At 48.9% G+C, this 10319-nt stretch overlaps 1 protein-coding gene across 1 annotated transcript in view; it reads left to right on the top strand.

Annotated features, from left to right (window-relative positions):
* The window catches only part of LOC131180001 (NADH-ubiquinone oxidoreductase chain 4), a 10800-nt gene extending 2530 nt beyond the window's left edge, over positions 1 to 8270 (top strand). The window contains exons 2-4 of the mRNA XM_058147585.1: positions 1146 to 1660; positions 5058 to 5478; positions 8147 to 8270. Coding sequence (XP_058003568.1) covers positions 1146 to 1660; positions 5058 to 5478; positions 8147 to 8237 — 1027 coding nt within the window. The 3' untranslated portion in view covers positions 8238 to 8270. The remainder of the gene's footprint in view (positions 1 to 1145; positions 1661 to 5057; positions 5479 to 8146) is intronic.
* The last annotated feature ends 2049 nt before the right edge of the window (positions 8271 to 10319 follow it).

The following is a 10319-nucleotide window of genomic DNA, read 5'->3' as shown; positions in this document are numbered from 1 at the left end:
GATATGCAGGAAGGGGTGCTCCTAGGTAGGTGTAGGGGTTGTGTTTGTTCGCGAGAATGGATTCCTCGTCAAGTCAGTTTGGGGGGTGTGGACACACTTGCGCGAATTCGGGTAACGGCTACAAGGGAGAAATCGAAAGGAAACTGTACCCGACCAGGGATGGACGTAAACTCGTAAGCTACCGAGGGTAGGGATAATCGTCCAGGTCTTATTGTGAAACAAAAAAGCGCCCCGCCACAGCAGGCGGGTTGGTTCCTCTGTCGTCGCCGGGGAGCTCTTGGCGAGGAGACCTTAGGATAAGTTGCTAAAACAAAGGGGAGGGGAGGATCGACCCGTTCAGTAAAATTCCGAAGAAAGACTGTTGGCAGCAGGTGGAGACCCTTCTTTTCTTTGGCCCTCTTCAAAAGGAAATGCGGGGGCGGGCTCGGCAGAGGGTTCGAGAATAGGGTAGGGTCCTGTCCTTAAGATTCAGATAAAAAAAGAGTTCCAAACCTTTATGCATGCACCTCCGTATAAGTGCTGCGTACAAGTTCCGGCCAGGAAAATTGGGAAAGATCAAACCAATTTGAACCGCTCACATCACAGTAGTAGTAGCGTAAAGGCCGTAAGTCGGGGGGTGGCCAAAACATAAGGCTATTACTTTCACATCTCCCTCTCTCTATCTATAGATAGAGAGAGATCCGCTGCATGAGCAACCCGACTGTGCGTTACATGTGCTCTACAGGCCGCACTCTATCTTTCTTCCCAACGAGCCCATTTTTTCTTTTGATTTGGAAGACGGGCCTTGCGTTCGGTTCGAAAGGCATGGTTTTCAGTATGTCTCCAGATAGGGCCCCCACTAGTCCGGCTAGCTAGTGAGCGGTTCTTTCGGGCGAGAAGCAGGCCGGGCCCTACGGGCGGGCATCTCCCGCAACGCAAGCTGCATTGTTCGCCACCACCCGAGAAGCAAAAGATTCGAGAGTCCCAGGCTGAAAATACATGCATAGATAGTGGTCTAATGACAAGGGCCGACGACGGAAGCTCGGGACGGAGCCGTATGATGCGGAAGTCTCACGTACGGTTCCCTGAGAAGGGAGTGGCTACCTACTGGAGCTTCGACCAACCACCACCGGTCAATTCCGCTTTGGGGCCACCCCTTACTCTACCATTATTATAGGGGTATGGGGTTCGAGACAAAGAAAGATCAAGGCAGCATATCAGTTTTTCCTTTATACTTTACTTGGATCTGTTTTTATGCTATTAGCTATTCTCTTGATTCTTCTCCAAACAGGAACCACCGATTTACAAATATCATTAACCACAGAATTTAGTGAGCGGCGCCAAATCTTTCTATGGATTGCTTCTTTCGCCTCTTTCGCCGTCAAAGTGCCTATGGTACCAGTTCATATTTGGTTACCCGAAGCTCATGTAGAGGCACCTACGGCAGGATCCGTCATCTTGGCAGGAATTCCTTTAAAATTGGGAACCTACGGCTTTTTAAGATTTTCAATACCCATGTTTCCCGAAGCGACACTTTCTTCCACTCCTTTCATTTATACTCCAAGCGCGATTGCTATAATATATACTTCCTTGACCACTTCAAGACAGATCGATCTTAAGAAGATCATTGCTTACTCCTCAGTAGCCCATATGAATCTGGTGACTATTGGTATGTTTAGTCGGGCGGCGGCCGTTAGGTCACCTATTTTGAGTTATGGACACACAAGGCCAAAACATGTGTGCCGGGCGTGCGACCCATCAACCTACTAGCAATGGGGGAGAAAACATAGCATGTCGCAATAAAAGCTTGATTCGAGGCGTCAGCAAAAGACTGCCGTCTGTTCCAAAAACAAAAGCCCCTTAGCGCCCCGGGACGGGAGTGGAGGACGGCCCTACGCGCAGGCAACAGCAGCACCGGCTCCACGAAGTCAGAATCGAATCTTTCTGTTGGCTTTCCCAATTCATTCGTGAATAAGAATGAAAGGGCTAGAAGCGAGTGCTTCTAGCTGCTTCGCCTGCTTCTTATTATGATGGCTATGTTGGCGTGGCGAAAATGAACGAAAAGCGATATGAACGTGCTATTTTATTTTCAAATCGATTGATAGAAGCCTGCTGATCTGTTCTGATAGATCAAAAGAGTAGGAATGGATAGAGAGGGAATCTATCAATAATAAGGGGAAATCCCCTATTTCTATCTATTGATGAGACAACTATCTTTTTTTGATCCATCAGAAAGAAATCGATATGTATCTGATGGAGTCTACATCGTACGTAGAGCGCCTAAGCGCTTTTTGGGCCAGCTCAGTTCTCTTATCCATCGGTCCAATGCACTGGGCTCATCTCATGGAGGGAAAAGCCAAAATGTAGTTGTCTTGTTGTTGTTCGCCGCCTCGACGCATTCCCTTCTCTCCCCGGCATCGTCCCACACAGAAAGAAAGAGCGCAGAGCCCCGGCCCGACCTGTAGGTCCGCTAACGTAAAGCGAGGAGTTGAGCCTGAACTGGCGAACCGAAGTCACTTTCGGAACCATACTTCCTACAGCTAACACGTGTCCAGTCCAGCGGGAACGCGCAGCGCAAACGAACGTGAGCTGCTATACCGAATCCCCCGCTGGCCATCGGGGACCGAGTGGTAAGGCCATGATCTGCAGGGGAACGGATCACTCATTCTTCCATTGGGGACAGGTGCACGAACGACAACTCCAAACGTCACACATCCGCCGCCTACCTACCGTTTAGGTGGCACCAGCGAGATCCAGCTAAGGTAAGGAACTTCGTGTCGCGGCTGCTCCACTCCGCCGCGGTCTCATGAACTGAACTTCCTTGCCTTCCCGCGCGCGAAGCGAATGGGCCCTGTGCTGTGCGTCAGTTTCGGGGCGGGGGGCGAAGAGAGACCAGAAGAATGATTCATTTGGATCGACGAGCTTTTTCAGCCCCAAAACTAAGAATCAATGGAATGTCTGTCTATCCATGAACATCTATTCTATCTCTATATCTAGGGGATCTATCTCTCTATACAAAGTCTTTTATGGCATGATATGATCGCCTAGCCCTAGCCGCATATCAGCTGCGCTCAATAAGCGGGATTTCTCTTGGATCAGATCTTTCCTTTTTTTCGGAAGCTTTTGGACCTAGCGAAAAGGACTTTAAGCCTTCGCGCAAGCAAGCGCGAGAGAAGGAAGCAAAGTAGAAGCTTTGCCAGAAGCAAGACGAGGAAGCGGAGCTCTCGTATAAGCGCTAGCTTCCCCCGACCGACTAAAATACAAGAGTCGCGACCTACTTTGATTCAAAAGAAAGGCGAAGGCTTTGGCAAGAAGCAAACGGCTTTCTATCATAGTTGCAAGGCTTCCAAACCTTAATTAAGTACCAAAGGCTGCTTTCGCTTGCTTTCATAAGGGGGCTGTTCACTACAAGCTATCAGCGCTGTCTTAGATTGAACGGTAATAAGATAAGTCGACGTTCAATCTCTAAGGCGGCTTTCCGCTGATAACGGAATAGTCTTCGGTGAACAAGGCCCTAGCTTCTAGAGTTCGCTGCTTTTCCCAGGCCGGAAAAGGGCTTATACTGCTCGCCTTTGTTTGATATATTCATTCAGTACCAATACAAACTACAACTACACCAAAGTAGAAAGGCCACTATAGAAGCTAAAAGTAGCCTATAGTATAGTAGTCGGCCTAACCAAAGCGTCACAACAAGAGAAAATTAACCTTATGAATGGAATCTTAAGTAGAGGGCTTAGCCCGCCCGCCTACCAATCAAAGAGGCTGAGAGTAAGCGTAAGCTCACCCGTAAGCTCTTCGAGCTTTCTCCGCCAGAGAGAGTAGAGAAGGGGAGAAGCGACTCGTCGTAGAAGCTTCGCTTCCGGGACGAAGCCAAGCCTAAAAGATCGACTTGGCGCGGGGGGCCAAGCATTCTGAGCTGGAAGGAAGCAAGCGGAGGCATTACGGGCCGACCACAAGAAGCAAAGCTTCGTAGACTCGACAAGTCGCTTATAGAATGCCTACTACTAAGTGAAGACTTTTGACTTCATTTAATAAGGGAAGGGGGCTTTGCTTAGGGAGCTTTATAAGGCCGACCATGCTGGCGGAGAAAGCTCGAAGAGCTTCCCTTCATTCGCTTCGCGGGAGCCGCACAGCACATAGCTGGAAGTCAGAGGGCCCATACTACCTGCCTAACCCTTCGCTCCGAGGGACCGTAGATCGGAAAGCGCCTTCTAAACCACCCCATTCATCCAAAAGAGAAGGGAAGGGGCCTATGTATTTTCATAACCCCTGAAAATTTTACCCTATCTACACCCGGAGCCAATCTCCTATCGGTCCTGCCATCACGCCGCAGAACGAGAGCTCGTGTGGAACCTCTAATTTCTGGCGTAACAGCGGTGGAACGTAACAAAAAAATATTACGGTCGGGGCCGGAAGTACGGTAAACTCGGCCAAAATATGACACCCGAAGGCCCCGCCCCTTCTTCTTCAGTAAAGCCGACCTCTTTTTCGCCAGTGCTGACGCAGTGCGCACGTAGATAAGGAAAGCAAAATCCCAGTGGGGGGGGGGAGAGAATGGGGGCCGGTCCCTTTCTTTTACGGCCTAAACTCCTATTTGTCAGCCGTGGGGAACTACTGCTCGGTCGGGGGGAAGGGAAAGGCTTGGGCCTACCTATCCCGATAGGACCTCATAAAGGAACGAGAGCTGTTGAGAGGTTCCATATTGCCGAGCCGAAGGGCAGCACTTCTGTACGTGATCGTAGTATATCACGTCGTCTCGTCCCCGCTGCATTGAAGAGTACCTATGCACTATGTTCCGGTTCACTGATAAGGAAGATAGAGTTGGGGTGGGGATCTACGATGTGATACTCAAGTATGACCCGGGGAGATACATGCTAACTATGGGTAGGAAGCAGGAACCATTATGTAAATAACTTCGGGGGGTTACAGATCTCTTATACTACCATCGATCGACAGAGCGGAACGACCAAAAAAATAAGTGAAGTTAGAAAGCCGTATGATAGATGGTAACTATCTTGTACGGTTCGGGGGGTAATCGGCGTACTCTGATCAGTGGGGGGGGGAATCTTTGGCTCTATCGAACATACAGGGAATTGGAGGTAGCATTCTACCGATGTTAAGTCATGGACTGGTTTCTTCAGCCCTTTTTCTATGTGTTGGTGTTCTATATGACCGACATAAGACTCGACTTGTTAGATATTACGGAGGTTTAGTGAGCACCATGCCGAATCTCTCTACCATTTTCTTCTCTTCTACTTTGGCCAATATGAGTTCACCTGGTACTAGCAGCTTTATTGGGGAATTTCTCATCTCAGTAGGAGCTTTCCAAAAAAATAGCTTAGTAGCCACATTAGCAGCGCTTGGGATGATTTTAGGCGCGGCCTATTCCCTTTGGCTATATAATCGTGTGGTTTCTGGAAATTTAAAACCCGATTTCCTCCATAAATTCTCCGATTCAAATGGCAGAGAAGTTTCCATATTTATACCTTTTCTTGTTGGAGGGGCGACCGTCCGTTGAACTACCAAAGAAAAAAGGGTAAACCAATGTGATCATGACATTGTAGGTGCTTGCGATGGGACGGATGCGACTTCCCTCAGTTGGTTTGGGTGGCATAGCCCGTTGCGGAAGTCCCCCCTTTTTTTGATCCATTTCTTTAGTCTTTAGGGAGCCAAAGCTTGACTTTACTAAAAAAATAAGGCTTGCGGAGGGGCGCTCACGTTTTTTGTCTGAGCCGTATCTTGTTGGGTGGGACCGAGAGAAAGAAAGGACGGGGGGCAACCATGCATGGTACTTCTCGACCGTGTCTCCGAGGGACAGTTGAACGAGCGACTCATGAATGCTGCCGGGTCGGACGAGCCAATAACTCGAACGCGTTCGGTCTGTTTTTTGAGCAAGAATCACAGCGTTACCTTACCTTCACCATGATACGGACTCCAAGTTCTTATGGCAGAGCACGAGGAGATTTATCATCAATATGATGATGGGAATGGAAACCAGAAGCACGACCGGGGTCTTCGTGGTCCAAGATAATTAAAACATCAGTAACAGTAACGTAAGCATGAGACTTTTTGGTAGTACCGGTGAACCAGATGGCCGCGGCGATGGAATCTGGGACGGAGGACTCGTAGTATCTCTCTAGATCTGGCAAAAGCGAAAGACCCCCTAACGTAATTCGAATAGGGGCTGACCGCTGAGCCCACTCTGGCCTCGCAGGGCGGGCCCCTGTGGTTGCGAGCTGGAGCTGCCATAGCTTATGGCTAGAGCAATAGGTGGCCCCAGCAGAGAGAACAGTAAGGATAACGAGCGCTCCGCCCGTCAAGCGGGCGGCAAGAGCAGCGGGCAAGTGCTTGGTAGGCCAACAGCCCAGTGAACCGGGCGGGGCACTCGACGAAAGGGGGGCACACTGAGCAAGTACGAGAAATTGGCCCCGCTCCACTTTATTAAAAGCAAGGACCACTACGGGAGGTCAAAGCAAGGACCTAGGGAAGTCGGGGCTCATCCCCGGTCAATATTGGATCAAACAATAGGGAGCCGTAGCACTGACCTCTTTTTTTATTGATTCAATACAATAGGGGAAAAGATCGTACAGTTCCCTACCGAGACAACAGAAACTCTCAACGGATCCTCCGCGCACTGGGCATACCTCTTCCGTGCGTCTTTCTCGTGGCGGAAACAGAACAACAGGGAAAGGAAAGACCCGGCCGACCTGCCCAGGGCTCGAGGGCGAGCTTTATTTAAGAGAGAATGGGGAGTGAATAGAAAGGCTTCCGTTTCCGTTCTTGGTTTGGGGGCTTTCTTTCGGGCTCCTCTCGATCTTATTCGTAGTTGGGAAGGGGGAAGGAGTCTAAATCAATGGACATTAATGAACCATCATTGATGGACGTTGCACATGACACGATCAATTCGGTCCGGCGCTAATAGAGGTTGCTTACTCTCCCTAGTAGCGAAGGAAAAGGGCAGGGCTTTTTTCGTAGTAATAGTGGGCGGGTCTCATGAGATCTATGCCGGCCGTCGGAATCAAATGAAGGTCGAAGGACCATTCGATTCATTAAGGGGTATAGCGGCGTCCTCGCCTGGCGCCATTCCCGAACCTAGCTGCAGACGGGCGGGCCGGGCCTGAATTCAGACCAGACCAGACTCTTCTTTGTTTGAGCTGCTCCCACGCACGCAGACCAGAAGATCTCAGTTGTCCTGGGCTGAACAGACAAGTATGTAGAGATCTTCGTGGGACCGGGGAGGGAGTCTCAGTCGATCTTTTCTAGGATTCCTTATCACGCCACGCACGGAGATCTTTCCATTGATAGATAAGAGGGCTCCTCCCTTGAACAGACTCTTAAAGGTTAGGTTACTACCTGCCTCTACGGAAGAGGTGTACTTTGTACTGCCCGGAGGTCATATAGATCGAAACCCGGAGCGATAAGAACGAAAGCCCTACCCACAGCTACAACTACTGGCGCTTCAAAAGGCTTAGATTCTAAGGACGCTACTGAAAGCCTTTTTTAGGTCGTGTAATAGGGAGGTGTAAACCTCGAAAGCCTTTGGTACTTCGGTAGGGCGAGTAGCCCTTAAACCAAAAAAAGGTTTGGAACCCTTCCCCTATTTCTGCATTTCATTCTCTATTCAGCCCGCCTCAAACAAAATGAGAAAAAAGGAGAGGCCTATTGATTCGAAGTCACTACGAAAGGGTCGGTCAATAGCATAGCTCTTTCTTTGCCGGGTCTCCTTTCGAAGGCCTTTCCTTCGAAAGCCTAATCCGGTAGGGCCGGACGGCTTTGTTTGCCCCAGCTTGGCGAATCGCATCCCCGCGCAACGACATTCTTTGTGCGCCCCTTACCGTTCTCGCTCAGTGTTTGCAACGGCTGGGGAGGCAGTCGTAGAAGCGAAGTCTATCGCCGCGCCGACCATCAAATACGAGATTGGGCCCCTTCTCAAAGATTTGATGGAATGGTCCAGCCCACTCAAGAGCGCTTATGTCATATGGGAACTCATGGCTGGAAACAATCCTTATGGTTTTTGATATCCGGTAGGAATAAGAAGAATAAAAGTCCAGGTTGGTTGGTGAGCCTAGTGATAGGAGACTATCTAGCTTGGTTCGGAGAGCACTTGTTGGGTTAAAGATTTTTTTGTTGCTAAATGTTACGGCCTAAATGCTGAACTATTGACCCTACTTGTTTGGATGGGTGTTCACCCCAAAGTGTTCCCGGACTGCATGCATACATCCGTAAGTAACTTAGTGCAACATGGCAAATTTCATTGAGAGGAATCAGCAAAGAAAAGAAAAACGGATCAACATCAACATGTGTATTTGAGAGATCGTCCTCGGGCTTAGGAGTGTCCACATGAGTTCGTTGAGGTGTCTACACAGGAATAAAAACAAAAACCTCTTTTATATTCTGTCGAGAGTTCGGATTGCTCTACCTAAGTAGAACGAAAAGGAGGAATTGGAAATTCAAAGGGGGAGCCAGAAGCTTCGCTTCCGGTAGCTTGCTGACTCTCCTAGTTAGAAGAAGGCTCTTTGTCGAATTTTGTAGATCTGGATAGAGTCTCGCTCAGTTCAGTAAAGAGAGTTGTAGATTCGTAAGATTATGATAGAGTCCCCTTGACTTTCTATTATATTAGTAAAGCGCTGCCGCGCTACAACTAGCATAGCAGCCTGCGGAAAAAGCTCTAGAGCCCCTACTCCTAAGTTGGAGCAACAAGCAAGGGATTGAGCGCATCTTTCCCCTTTCTATTAGTAAGGTTGTCAAAAGGCTTTCCTTGAGTTTGATTGCAGGGGCGCTAATGCGACCTTCCTTCAGCTGGCTGAAACGCGCTTCACCTTAAGAGAGAGACTTTCTCTTGGTGATCGGTTCATTGGCAACGACAGATAGGCGCGATCAAAAGCTAATATGAGACCATCCTCTGCCGGAGGGATCAGTTTGACCAGGGCTCAAATCAGACTTCACCGAGCAATGATAAACTTAGGACCTCCGTACGTAAACTTGCTAGTCGAAATAAAATCTTCGCCTTTAGATATTCTTAAGGTAAAGCGCCGCGGTTCTCTCCATCCGATCGATAGTAAGAGCCAATACCTTCATGTGCCTTTACTGTTCGTCCTGGAGCAGCACCGAAGAACTGTCTTTCATCCCAGCGCATCAACTGATCCTTAAATGACTAATCCCTGGCTATGGAAGACGGGGGATGGCCGCTTGGCCAACTAGAAAAAAGACACCCTCCCTGCTCATCAACTTCACGCCGCCGGGCGCTTTTCGACCCTGAGAGAGGAGAATGATGGCACTTCCTCACATCAAGTTGTTATTACGGAAATGAATGATAGGAGTTAGCCGTTCGTTTTCTACCGAGGTCGGGGTTTTAAGACAAATCCATCATTGAAGGGCTAGAGGCCGAATCGCTCACTCATCAATTTCTGCTTCTCCCAATGGGAGCCTTTACTAGTAAGGGCGCGTGGAGCCGGGGAGGCGGATGGGACTCTATTTCAAGGCTTCAGGTCGAGCCCCCTCCCTTAAATAATGTCGAAGGATCACAAGAGTCGCCTTTCTTTCTCCCAACATCATTCTCAAACAAAGAAAGTATGGATTGAGTGGGTCCTTTCTATCTCCCGGAGGGAGGGGATAGTCAGTCTTTGGTTTTGGAATCAAAAGATGGTTGCTGAAAGAGCTAACAGGGAATGGCCAGCCGCAGCAATGGAAGGTTGCCCAACCGCGTATATGTTGGAAGAAAGTCATCTGTATCGTTCCATTACCCATTCCTTAGTCAAGTCACGAAAATCGAAAATGAAGATTGCCTCACAAAAGTATCCCTCTTCGATTCTAGAATGATCCACGTACACTGCTCTCTTCTCCCTCATCCATGTTCTAAGGTATCGATTCGGGGATAGACCTTAGGGCTTTCCTGATAGCGTATGCTTAACTCCGACCTTCTCATTCCCGTCTGGGTATGAAACCTCCAAAAGAGAAAAAGATTAGATTAGAGTACTGTCGGAAGTAAACTCCTCTTCTCGGAGCCTTAGGAATTCCTAAGGACTACTGAAGGAGTAGTGAAGTGGAAGGCAGGTAATCAAATAAACTTAACACTCGACGTCAGTCTCATTATATACACCCATAGAAAGTCCCATTCCCTAACTCGAAGGCGGAAAAATGATTCACTGCTGCGTACAGCCCTGCGCTGTAGGCCGCTATTGGGCGGTGTAGGGGGCTGTGAGAGAGGGCTTCTTCGCGCCGTGCTCCCTTGCTCGCTTAGGTACGCCCTACCCCACCAACCATCCTTCTTTAACAATTATTCTTTTCTTCTTTTTTTTTTCGAGTGTTCATTCTTCACCCTCTTTCTTCTTCACTTTCAC

This window comes from Hevea brasiliensis, chromosome 5 (genome assembly GCF_030052815.1).
Source record: "Hevea brasiliensis isolate MT/VB/25A 57/8 chromosome 5, ASM3005281v1, whole genome shotgun sequence".
Lineage (NCBI taxonomy): Eukaryota > Viridiplantae > Streptophyta > Magnoliopsida > Malpighiales > Euphorbiaceae > Hevea > Hevea brasiliensis.
This window is presented reverse-complemented; position numbering and strand designations above follow the sequence as displayed.